This window comes from Condylostylus longicornis, unplaced genomic scaffold, assembly GCF_029603195.1.
Source record: "Condylostylus longicornis isolate FDR11 unplaced genomic scaffold, ASM2960319v2 ptg000044l, whole genome shotgun sequence".
NCBI lineage: Eukaryota > Metazoa > Arthropoda > Insecta > Diptera > Dolichopodidae > Condylostylus > Condylostylus longicornis.
The window spans coordinates 7,469,604-7,494,737 of record NW_026578013.1 but is presented as its reverse complement, the minus strand read 5'-3'; the positions used below and the strand labels follow the sequence as shown (position 1 = coordinate 7,494,737).

Sequence of the window (25,134 nt, the reverse complement as noted above, 5' to 3'; positions counted from 1 at the left end):
TCGCGTTTATGAGTCGGGCTTTTTTGAGTTAATTAGAGTTTTGTGAAAAATTTTCAGATTTTTAAACAAAATTTTATGTTTAAACAACTATAACTCGAAAATGGTAAGTTCCAAAGCAACAAACAGGATATCGTTATTCGTTATGTCAATCTATCGATTGAGAAAAAAGCATCTGAACAACCTCTTGTTGTAACTTTGAAATTTGAGTAACAGAATATTTTCAATCCGATTTTTTTTGAAATCCTCCAAAACTACTCCTAGACATCCAATTTCTCCGCCACTATAATTTCTAAATAAAAAAAAACTTTTATTTGCAATATTTAAAAACTTGTTGATAAAACAGAATTATGTACATATACCATCTTCTGCTAATTCAAAAGTCGCCACCTACCTTTTTGTAATCAATTTAACCAATTAGTCAGGCAAAGTGTCAAAAAACCAAACTTACGAAAATTCGTTGACGTCAGCAGGTGAAACATGTTTGCATAAAATTCTTTCAATATACGATAGCATTTCAATTTTGACATTTTAATTTAAGTCGATTGAGTATATTGTTGAAAACTTTAAATATTTATTCAAAGCTCCCTCAGTTTAGCGCATTGTAGAGCTGCATTTTTTATTAATTTGATTAAAACTAAATTGAGAAACCCCTTTTATGTTGAAATGGTAAGCAACATTTTAAACTCAAAAGAATTATTAAAATATTAATGCGAAAAGTTAGGAACTAAGTTATGATCTTATTTAAACTTACAGTAAGAAAATCATATTTTTGCCGGAAGTGACCTCAACTCAACCAACATATTATTTAACTCGTCTAAAATATTTTGTCTAAACCGGAGTAATTACGATTTAAATGTCATATTGCCATAATTAACGGTTTTCAAATTGTTTCGATTTTAGAAGGAATTGAATCTGTAATAACAAAAACCAATGACATTTTGTGGGAAGTGACCATCAATCATATTTTCTGGCATACCTACAAACTAGTGATGTACAACTATCGATATATTGCACCATCGATATATTGTTGCAAAACTACCCCGATTATCAATAGTTTTGTAACTCAACTTTTTGTATAGCATAATGTACCAGTGGCGTGCATTTAATTTATGTAGAAACTTGTCATAGTGTTATATACATGACAATGTTATTATAACCAAACTTCAAATGAATAAAACAGTACATACATATATAAATGATAATATTTGAAAAATATCAACTGTAATTAGATTTATTAGCGACTCACACAAGCATTGCAATGTGCATAATATTAACTTAAAATATTTTTATCATTTAATAAATATTTTTATTTTGTTAACTTTTCATTTTATTAAGCAAAAAAAAATTTTTGTCGGTTGCCAATAAACTGGCAAGTTGAAATATTTTAGAATATTAGTAAAATTATTGATTACATTGAAACAGTTAGGCCAATAACTCGCTTATGTAAAAGTTCGGTTAAATTCGGCATTAGAACCACATGTTGTCTGTTAAACTTCAACTTTGACAGAACTAGCAAATTTTTTCACTGGTTCATTCCAAAAAAGGAATCTTCACTTCACGTCTATAGAAATAACATAGAAATAAAAAAAAAAAAAATTTCAAATTTCACTGATTTTCAAATTAATGTGTACACATACGAAAATAATGTTATGGAATTCATAAAATTCAAAATTTATTAATACTTGACAAGAATTGATGTTTATCTGACGATACTATTATATCGACTTTAAAAAATCGATAGTTGAAAACTATCGATAGTATCAATAGTGCCATAGATAGTTCTCCACCTCTAATACAAACTAAAAAAAACTATGGCGCGCTAAAATCTTAGCAAATTTTAAAATCATTTGAAACTACATTTTGTAAATAAATAAAGACATTTATAAAGAAATAATAAAAAATGACTGATATTAAAGTAACAGCGGAGTGGAAAAGAAGAGTGAAATCTGAATATATGAAAATACGGCATCAAAAACGAATTAAAAGAGCTGATGAAGTCAAAGTAGCCTGGAGTAATAATTGGTAAGTACGCGTCTATATACCAACACATGTGTATATCCGCAATACGCATATTAATGAGGAAAATAATCTATGTAATTGTTTGAATATTTGCAATATAAAGGATAAAAATGACGAAAACACTGGAAGAGGAATATGATAGAATGCAAGAAAATGATGTTGTTTGGGATCCTCAACCAATAAAGTTACCTCACGAAGATTGTATGAAAAAAACTGAAGTGTCTGGTAGCGATGGTAAAAGTTTTTGTAGTTTTAAATATCACCTGCATTATCTCAACCACTTATAAAATTTTAGGTGAAATTCAGAGAATTCCAATTCGAGTTATGTACTCCGTAACTCCGATTCCTACAATGTATACCTGGGCACCCATACAACAAAATTTTATGGTTGAAGATGAAACAGTTCTACATAACATTCCATATATGGGCGATGAAGTTTTAGACCAAGATGGGAAATTTATTGAAGAACTTATTAAAAATTATGATGGAAAAGTTCATGCTGAAAAGGATCTCTCTTTTATGGATGATTCCATATTTGTAGAATTGGTGCATGCTTTAATACCTTACTGTTCCAAGGAGGACAACGGACAAAATTCACCAATTAAAACAAATGCAGATACTCCAGAAACACTGAATGTCGAAAAAGAAATCGAAGTAAAAGAAGAAAATATATTAGTTAAAGCCGACAAATTACCATTTCCGCAACCGATTATATTTCATACGATTAGCAGTAATTTTCCGGATAGAGGTACTCCTGAAGAATTAAAAGAAAAGTAATTTTGTAAAAAGTTGTCTTAATTTTTAGTAAAATTAAATCTTTTATATTGATTTTAATGCAGGTATATTGAATTAACTGAAAGACAAGATCCAGAACGTCCACAAGAATGTACACCAAACATTGATGGACCAAAAGCGGAAAGTGTTTCACGAGAACAAACTTTGCATTCATTTCACACCTTATTTTGCCGAAGATGTTTCAAATATGACTGCTTCTTACATCGTAAGTATTAGGATATTTTATTGAATACGATCTATACATAACTAGGTACAGTACATACTAAATCAAATATTCTATTTTTTTTTTTCTTTTCCCGTTTTATTAAAAATATTTAAAAATGCAACAATAAAATTTAAATATTCAACTTTTATAAAAATATAAAAAACATTTACAAAATTTTCAAAATTAATCGAATATAAAATTTCATGTTTATCATTAACGTATATGATAAAGGTCACCAAATACCCGGTGAGTTTTTGGTCAATAATATTATGTAAATGTTAATATAATTTGCATCTACCATCAACAAAATTTCTTACCTATGCATTATCGAAGTTTTTTTTTTTCTTATTTATTATTTCAACTTCTTTGCACCTCAAATTCATGCTAACACCTCTAATATTATAAAAAAATCATTTTTCACCTTCATTTTACAAAATAAAAATTAGGGATATTTTACTAATGTCAAAAACTCATCCAAACAATTAATTTTCAATTTAGATAAAAAAAATCTGGAAAAAATGACGCAAACTTTAAAAGTTTATTTAAAAGTGCATATTATATTAATTTATTATTTTAATTGGATGTTGGTACATATATTGAGTATGAAAGTGTACATACGTTAGTTACATAATATGTATGAAGGAGAATATACATAATTATGTAGCCAATATAAAAATATTAATTTTTTACCTACGAAGCAATGGTGGGAAAATTGGTTTAAGAACTTTGAAAAGTTGGTTTTTGGCTTTTTTTTTAATTTTACTTTTTTATTAATATTGAAGTTTTACTTAAAATATAATATAAACTATAAAAAAAATGAATAGCATGATTTTACATTCTTCTAGTATTAATTTTCAAATTGAAAAAAATTAATTATCACTCATTCATTTTTGATCATTTCATGATAAAAAATACATTTAAAAGATATGAAAATTCATGATAAAATTCAAATAATATTAAAACATATATATTTAATATATAATTCACTGTATTTTTTCTTTATATATATTTATTATTCAGAAATTTCAACGAATTCCAATGGACTTAATAATGTTCAGCGGATTGGTAAATTAAGATTGAAAATTAAAATTTATTAGAATCCTTTTTTACATGTATTTGATTTTACAATTGTAAATTAAAAAAAAATTCTGGAATATTGTAAGGATACCCTATTTTCTTTTGCAGTTGGTGTTGCTTAAATATTATAATGATGCCTGTATTGTAAGCAAAATTATTTATAAATCGGTTACATATTTACTCTCTCCTTTTTCCATTATTTTCTTAATACAAAGTCTTACTATTTAACGTTAATATAAAGAAAGATTTCCATAAGAAAAGTTTTTAATTGTTACTATTTGCATATCATAAAGAAATATAATTTAATTAATAATTAATTTAGCTAATGCAATATTTATTACACGTAGTATTGTTAATTTAAATCTCAATAACAAAATCAGGCATTGTTATTTTAATTGGTGTGTTTTAACTATATTCATTACTTCCTCAGCAAGTTAATTTTTCGTTCTTAAGAATATTAAAAACGAATGTTTTTCTAAACTTATGTTATATATATTCTGTAAACTAGGATTACAAGCTTGCCATCCAGGACCAAATTTGCAAAAACGTCGTTTTCCTGAATTAAAACCATCTGCAGATCCTTGTGGTTTAGCTTGTTATATGTTATTGGTAAGTAGCACGCACAATTAATTTGTAGATCGCAGTGAGTATTAACAAAATTTTTTGTCTTTAAAAAAATTTATATACATATGTAAATAAATATAATTCAGTTTTTTCTTTGTATTCTTCAAATATTTTGAATAAAATTGTTTTACTAATTTTTCAAGGATGGTATGAAAGAAAAGCTAGCTGCGGATAATAAAAAGATTCCTTTAGTTTATTCTGGAAATGAAGCAAGTAGTGAAGATAGTAACGACAGTAATAGCCAATATAGTAAAGATTTTCAAAACGAAAATAAAGAAGAAACGGGTTGTTCAGCTTCTTCTGCAGAAATTAATTCCATTATGGGTACATAATTTAATAATAGTTCATCAATATTAATTAGTGTAACTTGTTATGTTTTAGCTGGAATGATGAATACAACTAACTCAAATTGCGTATGGACTGGTGCTGATCAGTCATTATTTAGAGCATTGCACAAGGTTTTTTTAAATAATTATTGTGTAATAGCACAAGCAATTATGACGAAAACTTGTCAACAAGTTTATGAATTCAGTCAAAAAGAAGCATTCGATTTTTCGATTGAAGATTTACGAATTGATTATACCCCACCTAGAAAAAAGAAAAAAAAATACCGCGCATGGTCTCAACATTGTCGAAAATTATTCAATGTATCTAAAAAAGACACAAGTTCGAATCATGTTTATAATTTCAGTCCATGTGATCATGAAGGCCAATGTGATAAAAATTGTCCATGTATGAAATCATCAAATTTTTGTGAGAAATTTTGTAATTGTAAAAGTGATTGCGCAAACCGCTTTCCTGGTTGCCGTTGCAAAGCTCAATGTAATACCAAACAATGTCCGTGCTATTTAGCTGTACGTGAATGCGATCCAGATTTATGCCATTTTTGTGGAGCTAGCCAATTTAATTTGACGAAAATTAACTGTAAGAATGTCAGTGTCCAAAGAGGAATGCGTAAGTTATTAATTACTTTATTATCACTGTTATTTTATATTACAATATTGTGAAATATAAAAGTATTTTCTATTTATTTTCTATCCATGTAGATAAACATTTGTTGATGGCTCCGTCAGACATAGCTGGCTGGGGAATATTTTTGAAAGACAGTGCCCAAAAAAATGAGTTCATATCAGAATATTGCGGAGAGATTATTTCGCAGGACGAAGCCGACCGACGTGGAAAAGTTTACGACAAATACATGTGCAGTTTTCTGTTTAATTTGAACAATGACTTTGTTGTTGATGCGACACGTAAAGGAAATAAAATTCGTTTTGCAAATCATTCTATAAGTCCTAATTGCTACGCAAAAGTTATGATGGTCAATGGAGATCACCGTATTGGAATATTTGCTAAAAGAGCTATACAACCCGGGGAGGAATTGTTCTTTGACTATCGATATGGACCAACGGAACAGTTGAAATTTGTTGGAATTGAAAGAGAAATGGAAATCGTCTAATTAGAAATCATAATTGGAACTGGTGGCGAATTGAATGAATTTTTTGTCATTGTTCATATACATAATTTCATTTTTAATTTGTTTTCGTAGAATGTCAGGATTTTATAATTCATATTTATTAATTCATTGTACTTTTGAATTTTATGTAATATTAAATATATTTGCTTTATATTTTTAAATATTTTCTTTTAATCTACTTTTCTTTAATTAAAAGCCTTTTTTCACGAAAACTAAAACCAATAGGAAACTATGAATGATTACAAATGCACAATAAATTCATTTCAGAGACACGAAGTGATTTGTTGGAGACATCAAACCGTTTAATACATTTACCTTTGAAATGTTCTGACATTCCATGTGGAGACGATTGCTTTATGATTGAACGGGAAAAGAGCAAAATATGGAAAACCTGGAGTAATTTCAAAGAAATCTGGACGGGATCTGAGCAGTCATTATTTCATGCTCTGTATCCAATTTATCTTAAAAATTACTGTTACTTTTCTGTTGCGTTAAGAACAAAATCATGTAAGGAAATATATAAATATGCTGAGAATTGTGCTGAAGAATTATCAAAATATAATGAAAAATTGAAATATCCAGTGATTAAGAGAAGAACTTACCGACAAGTTTTGTACAATCTTGGAATGATTCACAAGGGGAGAAAAAACAAATCTGTCCATGAATACATCCCTTGTAATCACATAGGAAAATGTACCAAAAAAAACTGCAGCTGCTTAAATTCCTTCAATTTTTGTGAAAAATTTTGTAATTGCAGCATTGACTGTTTTAATCGTTTTCCAGGGTGTCGTTGCAAAGGAATTTGCAATAATAGAAGTTGCCTTTGTTTTGGTGCTTTGAGAGAATGTGATCCTGATTTGTGTAAAACTTGCGGTTCTTGGAAACAGGATATATCGCTAATAGCTTGCAGAAATATTTCTATTCAGAGGAACCTCCGTAAGTTTTCTTTTTTTTCGAAATTTATTTTAAGTATTTGTGGCCCCCGTTTTCATGTGAAAATCGCTACCGTTTTTCAACAAAATTGATTTTTTTCAAATTAAAGGTAAAGAAGTTATCATATCACGATCAGGAGTTCATGGTTGGGGATGTTTTTTAAAGTACGGTATTAAAAAGGATGAATTCATAATGGAGTATTGTGGTGAGTTGATATCACAAAACGAAGCTGAAAGACGCGGAAAATCGTACGACCAAATAAAATGCAGTTATTTGTTTAATTTAAATTGTGAATATGTAGTGGATGCAACACGTAAAGGGAATAAAGTTCGTTTTATTAATCATTCAACAAATCCAAATTGCTATGCAAAAATCAAAATGGTGAATGGTGATCATCGCGTCGGGATTTTTTCTAAAAGATTTATAGAGGAAGGTGAAGAATTGTTTTTTGATTACCGTTATGGCTTGACCAAGCAATTGAAGTTTGTTCCCAAATAAAATGATGCCAATTTTTCTTATTGTTAATCAGTTTATATATTTTTTTCTCTGTTAAAGAAATTGAAAAAAACAATGAATTTTAGAATGTTTTTTTTTTGAAGGAAATTTATTTTATTTTCAAAATAAACTTTTGTTAAAATTATTAATATTTTTTTTTTCTAATGATGTTTTGCAACATTGGCTATAATTGGCTTGGGTCTTGATTTAAAAATTAATTTTTTTGTTACAATTGCTTTAACTGAATACTCCGTTCTTTGCTTTGATTTATTTTCTAAAGCAATTGTAGAATCCAATATGGTTCGATCTGGAGTTGTTCCATTAAAAATACTTTCATCAATTTCTTGAGCCGTTTCATCTAAATAAAGACCGTGGTTTGTCTTTGATTTTTCCAGAACTGCAAGTGGCTTATCCATTTTCTGCTCTCGCCCTTGCAATATGTGATGTCCAATTATAAATATCTGGAAATCAACCACGTTAATTATATTCATAAACTTTATAAAAATTAAGCATTTGTAATTTACAGGTTGCCCGTATTTGTTATAATAAAGGTCTCCAATAAACTGACTATTCATTAATTCATCAGATCGGACTTCTAAGTCACCTTGAATTTCTACAATTGCCCATTCAGCTATACCGTTACTTTGGGAGGGCCTAAAGAAAATATATTTGAAGTATGAATACAATGTGAGAAAAACAATTTTAATTGTTATTTAGCGATAAAATGAAAAACAAAAAGTGATATATTGAAAATCATAATTTTATTTAGTAAAAACGTAATAAGAACATAACTAAATATTAAGTAGAAGTTTATCATTTTTAAACTATCCTCTGAACTTCTTAAACAACGGGTGAGTATGATTACTTCTATTTTTCTTTTCGTAATAAACAGCGTCGTCAGCCCCCGAAATTGAGGACAAGCCTCCCGCACGCCTTGATGTACTCGAGCCGCTAGCCATGTTCCTAAATCCAGATTCACCTGGCAACTTTTCATCTTCACAATCAATATCTGATGCCGCTAAAACTTGCTGAAGTAATTGACCTTGCTCTTCTCGGGTTTTATAATATAAATCCGGATCATTCTCCATTCCTGCCAAATGTGTAATAACTTTATAGCTGTAACCTTGATTAATTAAAAATCGTTGTCGCTTTCTTGAATAACTCATTTCCATAGTGTCTTGAGAAACTAAAGTGTAGAAAAATGCATTGTATTCTTCTGCAATAGCCCCCTTTTTTGCACGTAAAATACGACCGAGACGTTGAGCTTCTTGTCTTCTAGAGCCACCATGGGAAGAAATTTGAATCAGTACATTTGCTTCTGGTAAATCAAAACTAGTGTCAGCTACTTTCGATACAAATATTGTATTAACTTTTGTGTTGTACTTAAAATTTTGCAAAATTTGAATACGTTCGTTTTGTGATGTTGGACCATATATAAATGGCTTATTCATTTTTATAGCATAATGCTTTAAAGCAAACACATTATCACTAAAAACAATTGTCTTATCACCACGATTCTCATGATATTTTATTAAAAATTGGCAACTTCTAAATTTTGAAGGATTCATAACATATAAAAGCATCTTCTTTGATGTTTTTGTTGTTAAATATTCTCTGTAAAATTCTGGTGACATTGGACACCATACTTCCGCGCATTGTACACGAGCTATATATCCTTTTTTTTGCAATTCCAACCAATTAGCTTCATATAGCTTTGGACCAATTAAAAAATTCAAATCAGCAATTTTGTCATCTTCTCGAAGTAATGTAGCAGTTAAACCTAATTTACAATGACTTTGGACAATAGTTAAAACTCGCCTGAACATTTTTGCTGGAATAGTGTGCACTTCATCTAAAACCATGATACCCCATTCCTGTTCTTGTAACCAACGCATTGTTTGCTCTGCTTCCCAACTTCGTTTTTGAGTATGAGTTATCATAGAATATGTAGTTACCAAAATACCGCAGCCCATTGGTTTATCTTTTGCCTCGGAAGTGAAACGACAAATCATGCTATCATCAGCAGTTGACCACATTTTAAATTGTTGTTTCCACTGTTCAACCGATACCCCACTATTACAAAGTACAAGAGCCCTTTTTCGTACTGTGCAACATGCTGTAACACCAACTAACGATTTACCAGCCCCACAAGGTAATACAATAACCCCAGAACGGGCTCTTCCATTACCAAACATTTTACGTAATGACTTTTCTTGATATGGACGCAGTACTGCATTTGGTTTAAGATCAATATTTATATCTGCATTAACTGTGTCATTTCGGAAATCATATTCAGCTAGTAAGGGATGTTCAATTTCAATACACCGCTTTTGAATCACTTCAATTTTTTCTTGATTTACTTCGAATGACACAGTATTAACATTCAATTCATCTTCGTCCTCATCATCTTTATCAATTTTTTCATAAAAATTTGTTATATCATCTGGAACCGCAGTTTGACCTTCAGGTTTGTCTCTGCCATTCGCTTCTGCTGGTAAACCATTTCCTAAAATTTTATTTTTTATTGAACTTTATTGATATTTACATGTGCATATTATAAATTTATTTACCAGGTTTTTGACCAAAATTAGGAATGTTTTTTTTATCTATAGCATCAGAAATTAAAGTTTCAGAATTTTCGTCTTCAACTCGTTTTAATCGACATTGTTGTATGACAGGATCTTTTAAAAGTTTTTGCAGTATTTCTGGATGTGGACTTTCTATAAAATATCGATTGTGTTTTAAAACTAGTTTGACCTTTCCATAGGATAAAGTACACAACTTAATAAACTCGATTATTCCAAAAGGAATTGTGGTTTTACTCAATCTTTTCAAATACTCAATTATATCTTCTGTTTGAAGCCCCACAGATACCGCTGCATATAAACTGTATGCGGTTAGTTTATATTCATGAATATGTTCAGGTCTACACACAGGCTCTGAAATTGCTATTAAAAAATCATGTGCATGTTTATATACTGGAGAAAATGATTCCAGAAATATATGCCCATTTGGTGCTACCCATAAAGGTCTGTTGAAATGGTCTAATTTTAATTGCATTTGCGATCTATAATCTTTTGCTCCATATTCATCTTCCTGAACCCCGTCATCGTTCTTTTCTGCACTTTTTGATGCTGCACCTGGAACTCCATCACTTTCAGATACAGAATCAGTATCGGTTTCCTCCACTAGCTGAGAATACGCTTCATCTTCCGCTCTGCGCTTTTTTCCTAAAAAATTAAAAGTTTTCACATCACAAGCACTTTTCATTTAGTAAATTACCAAATTTATCGCTTGATTTGTAATCCTTCTTCATCTTCTTTGGTGGCCCCATTTTTTTTTAATTTATTTAATTTTTTTTCTTTTGCAATAATTAATTTTTTTAAAATGAAACACAATACTTTTACTGCAAAAAATTACTAACGTTTGACAGCTGACAGCAAGCACAACAAGCATATATCAGCTGATCAACACGACTTTTTCAACTAGTATTTTAAAAAGGATATATATTTTCCCTCCACAAATGTATATGTGTATTTTAAAATTATAAATTTCAAAAAAATAACACTTACATTTTTATTACAATCGGCATGACACTAAATATTCTTTTTATAAGACTTAATTAATTATACAAATATGTATGTCCAATATATTCGTGTTTTTTGTTTTTATTTCTAATTCATGAAATGTTTATAATAAGACACTGTCTAGTTTACTTTCTCTGTTTTGTGCTCTGCAAATCATAGATTACATGAAGTTTAAATAGATGGTTAATGTCAACGAATTGGAAATGCTAAAAGAAACAATAAAGTCAAATTCTTTCTTGTAAGTTGTCTATTTCTTTGTTCCAACCATTGTTAAATTCGTAACAGGAGCGTGTTTATTTAATTTTTTTGGCCTCTACATGCGTAAATTGTAGGTGAACATTTTTTTTCAAGTAAAAATAAAATATTTTTATAATAATTTAAATATCTTTCGTTTGAAAAATTAAATTTAAGCAGAACTCATTATTTTAAAATCAAACAAAAACTAAATATAAAAACAAATCACATGCACGAAAACAGATTTGGAAAAATTGATTTTAAATAAAAATATAGAATTAAAAAAGAAGTATAAAAAGTATTTTTTTATAAGCCAAAAAGCTTTAGTCTTTTGAAAGTTCTTTATACTAAAATCTGAAAGTTCTGTTTTATTTTCAGTAAGATGAAAAAGTTTTACTATCAAATATTTTTCAATAATTAATTTTATTAGAAAATATCTATGATTTGCCAGGACACATTTTTATTTAATATCCTTTCTGGAATGTTTGTAATTATTATACCTTCAATTTTATAGGCATTTAAACATAGTAAAACATTTACTAAAATTAAAATAAAATCCATGGTAAACAAAGTGGGTGCATAAAATATTTGTATACATTACATATTGAAAAAAATAATCATTATAATATGAAAATCCAGAATTTAATTTTGCAAGTATTGTTGGAGTGGATCTCGGCTTAAAATTTTATACTTAAAAATTTCTTTTAGTTTTTAAGTATTCCAGTAGCATCTAAAAATGAAAACTCAGCTGTTTTTTAATTTTGGGTGTAAAATATTTTTTATATTATGCCAGTCTAGTCTACTATGTCTATGGCATGAGCTTTAGTATTTAGTACATGATACAAATTTAAATTTATTGTTTTAGCCCAAAAGCCCCAAAACCGCGCTCAATTTTTCGAGCAGATTGAAACATTCAAAAATTTTAAATGTTTTCTCCAAAAAGTAAATTAATAATTCCAGAAAACTTCGAATTTCCATTTGAACCTTATAAAATTCAAAATGAGCTTATGAAATCTTTATATTCAATTTTAGAAAATAAGCAAATAGGAATATTTGAAAGTCCAACAGGTAATTAATATTTTTAATCCTGAGCACTAGAATTAACATTGAGCTGATGAAATGTATTTAACAAAATTTTAGGTACTGGTAAAAGTTTAACTTTGACAGCATCCAGTATAAAATGGTTAGTTGACCACGAAAATTTAGTCAAGAATGAAATTCAAGAGCAAATAGTAAAGTCAAAAACAGACATTGAAATACTGGAAAGTATTTCAAGCACAGATTGGATAGAAACGCAATCTCGGATTCTACAGGAAAAGGGTAGACTGGCCAATTTAATCAAAACAAACAAAATTTTAAACGAAAAAACTGAAAAAATTAGAAATATCATAGAAAAAGTACTAGATAAAGAAAACTTTGATTCTGATAACATACAGGAAAAAAATTCAAAGAAAAAAGTCGGAGATATAGAAATTTCTGAAGATTCAGAAACGTCAGATTCAGACAGTCATGTCGACAGCAAAGAAATTGAAAAAGATGATACTCAACTAGATATTAAAATATTTTATTGTAGCAGAACACATTCACAGCTTTCACAAGTAGTTCGTGAAATCAAACGAATTAGTAATGAAAATAGAATTCGGTGTATTTCATTGGCTTCTAGACAAAATTTGTGTATTAATGAAAGTGTCTGCAAATTAAATTCTGTGCATCTCATAAACGAAAAATGTCTTGAAATGCAAAGAGCATCGAAACCTAAGACACAAACATCTGTCTCTCCTCCTAAAAAAAAAGCTCGAACAGCTAAAATAAAAAAATGTCTTTTTAAAAATAATAAACGAATCACAAATCTTAAAGATTCCAGTATATCTGAAATTTTCGACATTGAGGATTTGATTTTGGAAGCGAAAAAAGAAAATGCATGTCCATATTATTCAAGTAGACTAGCAATTGAAGACGCTCAAGTTATAATGTTGCCTTACCAAATTTTATTTCACCGCTCAACACGGTTACAAAGTGGAATTTCCCTTAAAAATAATATTGTAATAGTGGATGAAGCGCATAATTTACTTGACACATTATCAAATATTTACAGTGCAGGTGTGGACTTAATTCAATTGAACTCCGCTTTAGTTCAATTAACAAAATATAAGGAAAGATATTTTAATAAATTTAGTACAAATAATTTACTGAAAATTAATCAAATAATTTTTATTGTAAAGAGACTAATAAAAATAATGTGTGAGGAAAGTAAAATCGAGTCAAAGATGATAAAAACTCATGAATTAATGTCTGAAGGGGATTTTTTTAACATAAATATATTTGAAATATTGAAATTTTGTGAAAATTCTCATTTTGCAGAAAAAGTCCACAGCTTTGCTAAGAATTATATAGCAAGCGGCGAAAGTTGTAATGAAAAACTAAGTGAAAATAAATTTAGCGGTATAAAAGGCTTGCTAAAGAAAATAGAGGGAGAAGTTGATGTCAGCAAAGATAGAACCAGTGAAAACGCAAAAGAAAAGGTAGCTACCGATTTATCAAATTATCATAGCAGCAACGGTAATTTTTTTATGCATAACAAAATAAAACAAAATTTATTTACATTGTCTTTTTAGTGATTCGCCCTTTAATATCATTTTTGGACTGTTTGACAGAATGTTCTGATGATGGAGGTGTAATTATAACTTATACTACGGAAGGAAATAAAAATCCATCAATGAAATTTGTTCTTTTGAATCCTTCGAGACATTTTAAAGACCTAGTAGAAGAATGTCGTTCAATAATAATAGCAGGAGGCACAATGCAACCGGTTAATGATTTAGTTGAGCAATTATTTTCTAAATGCATGCAAAGAGTAAAGATTCACATATATGGTCACGTTGTTCCAAAAGAATCAATATTACCTATTGCAGTTAGTGAAGGACCATCAGGGCAAAAATTTTTGTTCAACTTCCAAAATAGGTGTAATGAGAAACAGCAGCAAGAACTTGCTCAAACAATCTGTAACATTAGCAATATAATTCCGGCTGGTATTGTATGCTTTGTTCCATCATACGATTATTTAGAAAATTTTTGGAGTTATTTAAAACGGAATAATTACCTTACAGTCATCGAAAAAAAAAAATTCGTGTTTCGGGAAACAAAAAGCAGTATGAATAATTCCGTTGAAAAATTATTAACGCAGTATTCCAACTCTATTAAGGATCGAACGCGAAACGGAGCTTTTATGATTAGTGTTGTTGGAGGCAAACTGAGTGAAGGTTTAAATTTTTCAGATGAATTAGGTAGATGTGTTATGGTTGTCGGTTTACCTTATCCGAATAAAACATCGTTTGAGTTGCAAGAAAAAATGAAATATCTAAATGAAAAATTAGGTAAAAATGCTGGAAATGAATATTACGAAAACTTATGTTTAAAAGCAGTAAATCAATGTATTGGGCGTTCTATTCGTCATATAAATGACTATGCCGTAGTTCTTTTAGTTGATCAGCGTTATAGCAATGACAGAATAACAAAAAAATTACCTGGATGGATTTTAGAAAGTTTTATTCATCCGGAAAATTATGCTCAAATCCACAAATCTATTGCAAAATTTTTTGAAAAAAAAAAAAAATAAGTATGAACATTATATGAAAACCTAAATTATACAAATTATACATTATTATTGAACAAAATTGGAAGCTGGAAAGCAGAAAATTATATTAAAATAGTATTAGTGCTACAATAAAAGATAATCATTGTGCAACATTTAAGATAAATAAAGTCTTTATTTTTTACCGTATTTTCTACATTTTCACTGTTATTTGTTACTGTTTAATTTAGATCAAATTTAGTTAAATGCTTTAAAAGTTAATACAAAAGTAAAAAACGAGTAAGATATGGAAATCTCAGTTAAATCTCATTTTTTTTTCTGTTCAATCAACTCTTTTATGTGGTCTACAATTTTTCCAGGGTCGTTAACTTTGGGAACCTAAAATTAATTACAATAACAATTAAATACTCTCAAAAGCAGAAAGCCATCAAAATTAAATAAAAGATAAAGGAATTAATCCTAATCCGTGTAGCTATAGGACATATTTACACTCACATCATAATTTTGAGTAACATACATTCCAGTATACACTCCCGCTCCGAAAGTCAACTAAAAATAGAATACATATTTTTGATTTTATAATTTATGTAACAATTTTATGTTGATAAAATAATGTTCAATATAAAATTCTCCTTACAAGAAACTTTAACATATTTGAAACACTGATATGAGAATACTGTCACCCATTTTAGAATACTGATCGAATATCGTTGATATTTTAAATAATCGATATTTCGATGCAATATCGTAAAGCTCATTTCATAGAAGAAGTAAGTAAAAAGATGCTGTTTAATGTCGTAATGTAATCATCTTTTTAGTAATGTTAAATAACAGTAAAGCTGGTTCTTCGCGAGCTGTTGCATTTTACTTTCTCTTTATTAAAAGTACAGCTTTTTTCCTCTCTCTCCAAAAGTTGAATCAATTTCAACTTTAGTGCGGAAGTTTTTTAAAACGTCAAATTTACGTATACTGAACTACTAAAATTACATATAATTCTTGTCAAAAAAGTAATAAATGCATCATAGTAAAAAAAACGATCAGCTTTTTTTCAGACGACCAATGAAGAATCAAGTGAAAAAATAGTTCGACTACAAATAACTCAGCTCAAAAACGACGAACCAATGAATCCAGCTTAATTGAAAATATGAAAGCGTAATTCTAATAGTTTATTGCCGTTTATGCGTATTCAATATGACGAATATGCGTGTTTTCTAGCCTTCTTGAAAATATTTTATTTAAAATCCAATTTTCTGGAAAATGTCTACGACAAACAAATAATAAATTACTATGTAATAAAATAATGTGTTCATCTTTCTATACTCGTTAAAATAAAAAATTAAAAATAGTAAAAAACACTACAGGTGCGTACTTATTTAATCGTTACATGTGTTTTTTACTCTTATTATTACGTTTATACCACATTAAATTGAAATATCAAATTTCTAAAAACTTTATGAAGTTTTTTAACTTGAAAAAATGAAAAAATTAACTTCTACAGTAAAATTTAGCGTTTTAAAAACCTTTAAAATCTTAAAGCTTTCCAAAAAATAATTTTTTTTCAAAACTTTTTAATTAAAAAGGAAACAAAAATGGATTCACAAAAATGTTGTTTTTTAATTTTTGAGGGTTTCTTTAGATTTGCATCTATGACGTATCAGACACTTTATTTTGTATCATCTTGTGAAATGTTAAAAAGTAAATGTTCAGAATTTATTTTTTTGTAGTGTCCGCGACGTTGTTAACACTGAAATACTTGTTAAATCGTGTATCAAAAATTTTTTCGACGCTTCTTGTTTTATTTCAGTTGGTTTTCAACTTTCAGTGTTTTTTAATGTTGTTAGTTAATGCAAAATTTTTACAAGATAAAGTGGATGGATCCAATACTAATTCTCTTTTGTTAAATGAGTAGAAATTTATAAATTAAAATAAAACAAAAAATTTTCTTATTGCAGTTACCAATCGAGTTAAATAACAATGCATCAAGATTTTAAAGTTGTCAAATAATATAATATGTATGAAGCAAATAAGATAATATGTAATGAAGTAATAAATATTTATATCAAAAATGAAGTAGTTATTTCATTTTTTACGATTTTGGCAAAACTGTACAACTTTTATTTCATGGTTCCGAAGAAATTCACGCTTTTATAATCCAAAATTAAAATTTTCGCTTTTTTGTATAACTAAAAAATATTTATTTAAGTTCGATAAATGTTTTTAAATTTTGAATTTCGAAATGACGTTTCTTACATATTTTATAAAGTTTTAAAAAGTTTTTTCAACTTTTCCGTCTGGTTCTTTTCTTTAATTGAGAATTATTTTTCTTTTTGCGAGAAATGATGTTATAGTTTTTTTTTAAGTTTTTCAAGTTTTATATCATAGGGACCTAATATTAGTCTGATATGTAAACAGTCCTCGTAGATTTTATCGTAGAATTTTTTTTGAATTTTATCGTAGATTTTGTCGAATAAATGTGTGGCCATTGTAAAGGTAAAATGGCGGAATTGATTTTTTACGTTGTTTTAAACCACGATCAGTTGATTTCTTTTTTACTTCTAATTTTTGTAGCAAAGTTATTAAATTTTGACGTAAAATCGGAATGCCGTTAAATGATTTCAATCTAGTATGTGAACAGTCATCAGACTTGGTCGTAGTTTAATCTAAGGTACTATTTTCATATACGACAATGTCTAAGTTTAAATCTGCGATAAAGTCTGATCAGACTGAAATTTTACATGAAACTTTGCAGCACATATAAATATAAAAAATTTGTGCTGAATTTGCGTTTCTAAATTTTAATCTAAACTCGAAAGTTCTCCAAAGAAATTTTTAAAAATGTCAAAAAAGTTATTCGAGGACTAAACAAATTGTTGAGAAATTAAAATACATGTTTTATATGGAACCACTCAACTTTATATCCAACTCAACCGATCAAAATGTATCGTGTAGGGTTACCTTAATAATGTTAATAAACGTATAAATAATTATAAAATTGTTGCAAAATATTTCTTATTTTTATATGTAAACAAAATATTGTAATTTTAAGTTGCTGTATTAATTTGAAAAGAAAAAGTTAACATAATGGGAGTAATGTTAGGAAGAAAAAATCGGACTATTGAGTTGTCAATTGCGCAATAATAATAAATTCACGATACATAATTTTAAGTCACGCGCACTGTTAGAATCATCATTGAATTAAACAATTTCTAGGACAAATCTTTAAACTGTTTAAAAGTATAGTTCTATGAAATGGATTCAGATCATTTTGATGAATCAAAGCCTAGCTTTGCAGATTTACCTACAGAAGTAGGTAAGTAAACAAAATGAGTATTTCAAATTTTTAAAACTTTTATTTTTAGATAATACTTAAAATTTTAAGCCACCTGTGCTACACAGATCAATGTGTTGCATCTATGGTGTGTTACCGTTGGTTTGAAGCTTCGGCCGAATATTTTTCAAAGGCAAAAATAGTTTTTGCTAAAATTTGTCTATCAGATGAATTACATCCCGGTGAACTTTTTGTAAATACTATGATACCATATGAAAATTTAGAACTAAAAGATATAGTTTTGTGCCAAGCAGAAAAATTTTTTGAGATAATTGGAAAACATATTAAGAAAGTAGCATTAATAGCGTTAGATATCACTGAAAATCAATTTTGTTCAATCTTAAGTAAATTTAACTACTTAACAGAACTAGTAGTTGAAAAAAATTCACCATTATTTATGGCGGGAAGGTTTCTAGAATCTGAGGAAAATCGAGTACTGATAAAAAAAAATATGTTAAATTTAAAAGTGCTGTCTTTACAGAGTAACCCTTATTTATCAGATGCAATATTAATGAGAATAATAAAAATGACGTCCGAACTTGAAAGCCTAAACTTATCCGATTGTAATATAGCCTTTCATCATGCAATACAAAAACGATTTTATCCTCAAAATTTAGAAAATACTCCATCTGAAAATTTGTTAACCTTGAAGTATATCGTAAAGGCTATTGAATCACAGGCTTATTCTATATCTTATTTAAATTTAAGTGATACATTAGTTGACGGTGCAGCATTATCAACAATAGCTATGGTAAAAGGTTTACAATTAAAGCGACTAATACTTAAATCTTGTAGACAATTAAATTTGAATGGTTTTCAAAGTTTTATTTGCAATCAAATATATATTGTGGAGTTGGATTTATCGAACTGTGAAGGTATTAATGACTCTTGTGTAAGATTACTTCAGGATTTATCTCAATTACAAATATTAAAACTTCGGCATTGCTGGAAACTAACCGATGAAACCTCTAAAATATTAGCTGGTATTAAAAGCATAAAAGTTTTAGATTTATCGAACTGTGTTGGTATTTCTAGTAATGGTATTAAAGATAACTTAGTAAATTTAAAAAACGAAAGTTTACATGAATTGTATTTGTCTTCAATTGATTTATACGAAAATTGTGTCATTCAATGCTCGGAAAATTTACCTAATTTAAGAGTTTTTGATGTTGGAAACTGTTGTAACGGAGTTACTGATAAATCACTTGCTGCAATTATAAAAAATCAAGTATTGTTAAGAAAATTGAATTTGCAATCATGCCATTTAGTAAAAAATTGTGTTAAAATAAAAATTTTAAATATTTAATAGTTTCAATTGCAGATTACGGATGGAGCAATAACAGGATGCGATTTAAATTATATCGATGATAACTTGATAATTCACAATGATGGCGAACCGCTGAATCAAGAATTCATTGATAAATCCATTCCTTCGACATCGCATAAATTAACAAAAATTTCTTTAAGATCTAAAGCCGAGCAACAGATAGTTTTGGAAGCTGAAAGGGCTAAAGCTATGGTTTCATTATTAAATAAAAATATAAATATCGATATTTCTGCAGACTGCAAACCGATAGGTAACTTGAAAGGGCTAGAGTTGCTGAATTTAAGCGGATGTACTAAAATATCGGATATTTCACTTAAATATGGCATTAAATTTCATGAATTAAAAGAATTATATATATCTAATTGTCAGCAAATATCAATTAAAGGAATAGAGTGTTTAACTACGAATTGTAAATCTGTTGAAATTTTAGACTTATCATATTGTCGAAATTTGAATCAAGAATCAATTGACATTATACAACAAAAGCTAAAGAGACTAAGGATACTAAAATATGCCGGTTGCACATTAGATTAACATGTACGAAGGTACATTGTATATTTGTTACATATTTGTTTTTGAATATCATAAAAGTAAGGAAATCTTTAGAAATTTTCTTGAGTTTTCAGATTATTTAAAGTTTCTTGCATATATATGTATGTATGCATATATGTACATATTTACTTTTTTTTGCAGTTCTTACGGGGTGTTGTGATATTTTGATATTTTAATATAACGAATATTTTAAATGTTGATTTCTACGTAATTTATTTATTTGTAAATACATGTTACAAAATATATTATATAAAATTATTTGAATAATTTCTTTTATTTTGCATTTGAGGCTTGTTTCTTAATTTCTTTTGTTGTGTAAGATGGCTCAATACTACTCTGAAATATTAATGTAGGTACCTTCATATTTATATATGATTGTTTATATAAATGCATTATAAAAGCCAAAATTAATAAATAATTGTACTTTGCAACAATACCTTTTCAAAGCTTAAAAGCTTTGAATTTGTAAAGCTACTTTTATAAAAGGTGGGTACTAAATAAAGTAAGATTTATTTGATCAATTACTGTTGAGATAAAATTCATTTAAGTGATCGGTAGGTGTGCTATCAGCTGTCATAAGCCATTCATTATTTTTTATCAATGGTTTAATTCTTATACTTTGTACTCGCACTCTATGAAAAGTATATGCACATACATATGTTTGTAGGTAAACATAATGTTCAAAATAATCTCGAAAAAAAACTTTTCTCTTCATAAAAGAAAATTTAGCTTTGCTGGTATTAAAAACAACAGCAAATTGAATGCTAAAAGTTTTGAAGACATTCCGGGACCATCCGGTCCTTTAGGCTTAGGAAATATTTTTAATTATTTGCCAGGAATAGGTAAGTTAATTAATTGTTTTTCTATTATATATTAAATTCATTTGTGTACGTGTTAATGATATTTAGGAAAATACTCCTGGTTGAAAATTCACGAAGCTAGTTTGGACAAATATATCAAATATGGATCTATAGTTAAAGAAAAAATGGTGCCTGGAAATTTTGTTATATGGCTTTATGACCCCAATGACATTGCTGTAGTACTGAATGAAAAAGATTATCCTCAAAGAAGATCACATTTAGCACTGGAAAAATTTAGAAAAGATCGTCCGCATGTGTATAAATCTGCTGGTTTATTACCAACGTGGGTATACATACCAAAAATATATTAAATTCGAAAATAATAATTAAAAAAAAAAATTCACATATCAATACAACTTTTTTATGTAGTTGTGATAATTCATGTAAAATTTTTTCCTATTACAGAAATGGAGCAGAATGGTGGCGAATTCGTTCTGAATTCCAAAAGGAACTTAGTATTCCGAAAAACGTACGTACTTTTCTGCCTGATATCGATAATGTTACAAAAGAATTTATAATGAATTTAAAATCTGATGAAATAATTGACATACTTCCTGAACTAGCAAGACTAAATTTAGAATGTAAGTTTGAATCTAAAACGGAAAAATATATTGTGCATATGTATGTATGAACATACATAAAAAAAAACCGATATTGTATGCATAATTTATTATTTAATTATATAACAGAAATGTGAAAAAATAATTATGATCCCATTTTAGTAACATGTCTTCTTACATTTGGAGTTCGTTTAGGAAGTTTTTCAAGTTCCGAATACAATTTAAATTCACGAACATCGAAATTAATAAAATCAGCGGAAGATACTAACAGGTACAGGTCGATGAATTATTCATAACCATTTTTTTATTAATTGTTTCAGTTTTAAGTTCAATTCTTCCAACAGATCAAGGATTTCAATTTTGGCGTTATTTTGAAACCCCAACATATAGAAAGCTTCGTAAAGCACAGGAATACATGGAAAGTGTAGCAGTAGAGTTAGTATCCCAAAAATTATCATTTTACTCCGATGAATCTGATAATTTTAAAGTGAATGGTGTAAAAACTCGGGTGTCCTTGCTAGACCAATATTTGAAAAATCCAAATATAGATTTAAGCGATATTGTTGGAATGACCGCTGATATGTTGTTAGCTGGTATAGACACAACGTCTTATAGCACATCTTTTGCTTTATACCATTTAGCAAAAAATCCGGAATCTCAAAACAAATTGTTAGATGAATCAAGAACAATTTTAAAAAATCCTTGTGATGCAATATCTGAAGAAATTTTAAAATCTAAAATTCCTTATGCAAGGGCAGTTTTGAAAGAAGTTTTTAGACTCAATCCAATTTCGGTGGGGGTTGGAAGGATACTTAATTCCAATTGTGTTTTAGGCGGTTATAACGTACCAAGAGATGTAAGTTTAATATTGTAGGTACATACATATGTACATAAACATTCTTTAAAAAATTAAACTTTTAGTAGTAGATTTTTGGTATAAGGTTGAATAACTTTTGAAAGAAAGTCTGAATTTGATAAAGCTGCGCTTAGTTTAAATGGATATTATATTAAGTAGCTTTTAAATTAGAAATTAAGAAAAAACCCATATAAGTATGTGTAGTTAGTTTTATTTTATTCAAAAACGGGTTATGGAAACGTTTTTACTGTTGCTTTACATCGTTGCTGTTGCTGTAACATCTAAATTAAACATTAATATAGATAATTTTTTCTAGTAGAAAATAATCACGATAGGAAAACTAAGTTTACTGCAATTTTTAGAATACTAATGTTTGTATTTTCCTTTAGGAAGTAAATATTATTTAAGTATGAATTGTATTTAATTCAAATAAATTTTTGTTAGACAGTAGTAGTGACTCAAAATATGGTAGCAAGCCGTTTGGAAAAATATTTTGAAAATGCTGCTAAATTTTCTCCAGAAAGATGGATGAATAGAGCTGTTATAAACCCTTATTTAGTTTTACCCTTTGGCCATGGGATGAGAGCTTGTATTGCTAGAAGATTGGCCGAACAGAATATGCTTGTATTTTTGCTGAGAGTAAACAACCTACAAACTTAAGATATTTCCATTTTCTAAAATTATTGTTTTTAGATTGTGCGACTCTACGAAATCAAATGGATGGGTAAGGATTTCATGGACGTTGAAACTTTACTAATAAACAAACCAGATCAACCGGTTAAAATTGTGCTTATTCCTAGATGAGTTAAAAAAATTGATCAGTTAAAGCTATTTCACTAAGAATAAATTTTAGGAATGTATCTATACATTTCTATATGTATTAAAAAAATAAAAAAGTACAGTTTAAGAAATTTGTTTTTTATTTGAAGTTATTTTCAGTTTTAAAAGTTCTAAAATTATTTTTTAGCTTTGGCAGCTAACTTTTCATCTTTTAGTTTTCTGAACTTAACTGCTTTATCATTCTTAAGCTTAATTGGTGTTCCATCGAATTTCGTCCTCTTCTTCAATGAGTTGAAAGCAATAGTTAAAAGCTTATTGCGTTGACGTTTAGCATAACGTAATTTAAAGCGATCAAAATCATTCAATTGTGTTCGCTAAATAAAAATTAAATAAGGTTAAATGTGTTTCAAAAATCTACTACGTAATTTAAAAATTACCTTTCGTATAGAAACTGCTTTCTGTGACCAAGCTGTTTTTTTCCACTCAGCTCGAACATTAAAATCTTTCCATATTTTTCTCACAACCCTTGTTGGAGCGTGATAAGGAAACTTAAGACGGAATTTCGTTAAATGAAGGTTATTTAGTCTATATTCCTGACGTGGAACTCCCGTTAATGGTCCATCAATCAATACCTGAAATTGAATTTTCACTCAATTAGACAGTACCAAATAATCTAGCTTGATAATAGACGTTTTTAAGTTTAATATTTTCAATCTTTCAGAGAAACGAATAACGTCATGTTTGTATCAGATGGCCTTTCCTATCAAGACGTAACGTAATCATCATTCTTTAATTGATTTCACTTTGAAGAATATACTGAAAGAAACAGAACTTACCTTTGTTTGATCTATAACATCAACAATCGCTACTAATCTCCCTTTCAAGGGACCCGCTGAGCATTTGGCAATTCTGCCTGTCTCCACAAACCTTTGGAATGGCTAAAATAAAAATACGGTTTTAAACATTTCCTTAACTTTTTTTAATAAATGGATTATATTGCAGAATGAAAACGGTTTCTCCCTTAAATATAAAATGAAAACAAATGTAAAATTTTGCAAACAAAACCCATTGCACGTGTGGCTTGAAAAATTTTTATTAAAAATTTTTCATTTCCCAAAATTCTTTGAAATTAATTTTTAGATAGATCATTTTTTTTTATTCCTTAATTATAAAAAAAAACAAATTACTTAAATCCGCTCCATTTTGCAAACTTTTTTACTGAATTTTTATTTTTCCTATCCTTCAACCTACCATGTTAGACCGGAAAGAAAGAAAATATCAAAAGAAAATACGATGGGGAATTTTTTGACAAATACACAAATATCCGCAATTTGACTGTTTTTATGTCAGATTCAATTTCTTGTCATTAAATCAATGATGAAAATCCAGTGGTTCATTATGTTAGTAGTGGGGTTTTGTGATTTGATCGCAAATATGTCGATGCATTGATTTATGCGAAGTACGCCAAATTAAAAGCAAAGCAACAGCAAGCAGTCGCATTGCCATTATTTGTTCAGATTAGAACAAATTAGATTTTGTAGTTTTTCAAGTTTAAACATTCGTTTTTCTTTAAAATTAAATGATGGAAATTTAGAAAATATAGTTAAAAAAGAACTAAATCGAAAATGTGAGACTTGGTAAAGCGAACTTGATAAAGGGAATTGAAAAATATTCGATAATTCATTTTATTAACACTTTGATGTTATTTTATTTTGACGTACTTGACGTAAAAACGTAGAACTAACAATAATTAATAATATTTAATACTGTGTGGGTGCCTTATTAAAGTTAGAAAATGTACATTTCAGATTTTGAAATTATTTTTATTGGCTAGCG

General features: G+C 28.3%; 7 protein-coding genes across 13 annotated transcripts; 4 read left to right on the top strand and 3 right to left on the bottom strand.

The window, feature by feature from the left end:
• Window positions 1-1,807: 1,807 nt before the first annotated feature.
• Window positions 1,808-7,767, top strand: LOC129610358 (histone-lysine N-methyltransferase E(z)). 5 transcript variants are annotated; one of them, XM_055522918.1, is made up of 10 exons: window positions 1,808-2,022; window positions 2,123-2,253; window positions 2,315-2,792; window positions 2,859-3,019; window positions 3,251-3,265; window positions 4,040-4,084; window positions 4,605-4,705; window positions 4,864-5,044; window positions 5,102-5,674; window positions 5,767-6,355. In XM_055522918.1, the coding sequence occupies exons 1-10, from the start codon at window positions 1,901-1,903 to the stop codon at window positions 6,174-6,176; spliced, it is 2,217 nt and encodes a 738-aa protein (XP_055378893.1). In that variant the 5' UTR covers window positions 1,808-1,900; the 3' UTR covers window positions 6,177-6,355. The 5 variants fall into 5 exon arrangements, with proteins under 5 accessions (XP_055378893.1, XP_055378894.1, XP_055378895.1 ...); XM_055522919.1 differs by lacking the exon at window positions 4,040-4,084; XM_055522920.1 differs by lacking the exons at window positions 3,251-3,265; window positions 4,040-4,084.
• Window positions 7,725-11,338, bottom strand: LOC129610361 (chromosome transmission fidelity protein 8 homolog). The gene is made up of 3 exons (XM_055522927.1): window positions 11,195-11,338; window positions 8,147-8,276; window positions 7,725-8,083 (listed from the first exon to the last, which is right to left on the bottom strand). The coding sequence occupies exons 1-3, from the start codon at window positions 11,212-11,214 to the stop codon at window positions 7,784-7,786; spliced, it is 450 nt and encodes a 149-aa protein (XP_055378902.1). The 5' UTR covers window positions 11,215-11,338; the 3' UTR covers window positions 7,725-7,783.
• Window positions 8,362-11,209, bottom strand: LOC129610357 (general transcription and DNA repair factor IIH helicase subunit XPB). Its single transcript, XM_055522917.1, has 4 exons — window positions 11,195-11,209; window positions 10,905-11,107; window positions 10,193-10,852; window positions 8,362-10,128 (listed from the first exon to the last, which is right to left on the bottom strand). Exons 2-4 carry the CDS (start codon window positions 10,954-10,956, stop codon window positions 8,447-8,449), a joined length of 2,394 nt encoding a protein of 797 aa, XP_055378892.1. The 5' UTR covers window positions 10,957-11,107; window positions 11,195-11,209; the 3' UTR covers window positions 8,362-8,446.
• A 979-nt stretch (window positions 11,339-12,317) lies between the features above and the next one.
• Window positions 12,318-15,224, top strand: LOC129610251 (ATP-dependent DNA helicase DDX11). The gene is made up of 3 exons (XM_055522762.1): window positions 12,318-12,511; window positions 12,584-14,002; window positions 14,059-15,224. Exons 1-3 carry the CDS (start codon window positions 12,370-12,372, stop codon window positions 15,057-15,059), a joined length of 2,562 nt encoding a protein of 853 aa, XP_055378737.1. The 5' UTR covers window positions 12,318-12,369; the 3' UTR covers window positions 15,060-15,224.
• A 2,697-nt stretch (window positions 15,225-17,921) lies between these two features.
• LOC129610277 (F-box/LRR-repeat protein 2-like) lies at window positions 17,922-20,480 on the top strand. Of its 3 annotated transcripts, XM_055522799.1 has the most exons (4): window positions 17,922-18,341; window positions 18,395-19,630; window positions 19,685-20,235; window positions 20,384-20,480. In XM_055522799.1, exons 1-3 carry the CDS (start codon window positions 18,285-18,287, stop codon window positions 20,222-20,224), a joined length of 1,833 nt encoding a protein of 610 aa, XP_055378774.1. In that variant the 5' UTR covers window positions 17,922-18,284; the 3' UTR covers window positions 20,225-20,235; window positions 20,384-20,480. The 3 variants fall into 3 exon arrangements, with proteins under 3 accessions (XP_055378774.1, XP_055378773.1, XP_055378775.1); XM_055522798.1 differs by having other exon boundaries at window positions 17,923-18,341; window positions 19,685-20,443; XM_055522800.1 differs by having other exon boundaries at window positions 17,923-18,345; window positions 19,685-20,443.
• Window positions 20,481-20,773: 293 nt separating this feature from the next.
• LOC129610152 (cytochrome P450 302a1, mitochondrial) lies at window positions 20,774-23,413 on the top strand. Its single transcript, XM_055522557.1, has 7 exons — window positions 20,774-21,084; window positions 21,151-21,385; window positions 21,508-21,683; window positions 21,825-21,933; window positions 21,990-22,518; window positions 22,963-23,157; window positions 23,212-23,413. Exons 1-7 carry the CDS (start codon window positions 20,919-20,921, stop codon window positions 23,320-23,322), a joined length of 1,521 nt encoding a protein of 506 aa, XP_055378532.1. The 5' UTR covers window positions 20,774-20,918; the 3' UTR covers window positions 23,323-23,413.
• Window positions 23,414-23,415: 2 nt separating this feature from the next.
• Window positions 23,416-24,573, bottom strand: LOC129610153 (60S ribosomal protein L14). The gene is made up of 4 exons (XM_055522558.1): window positions 24,550-24,573; window positions 24,135-24,236; window positions 23,736-23,930; window positions 23,416-23,672 (listed from the first exon to the last, which is right to left on the bottom strand). Exons 1-4 carry the CDS (start codon window positions 24,550-24,552, stop codon window positions 23,475-23,477), a joined length of 498 nt encoding a protein of 165 aa, XP_055378533.1. The 5' UTR covers window positions 24,553-24,573; the 3' UTR covers window positions 23,416-23,474.
• Between the last annotated feature and the right edge of the window lie 561 nt (window positions 24,574-25,134).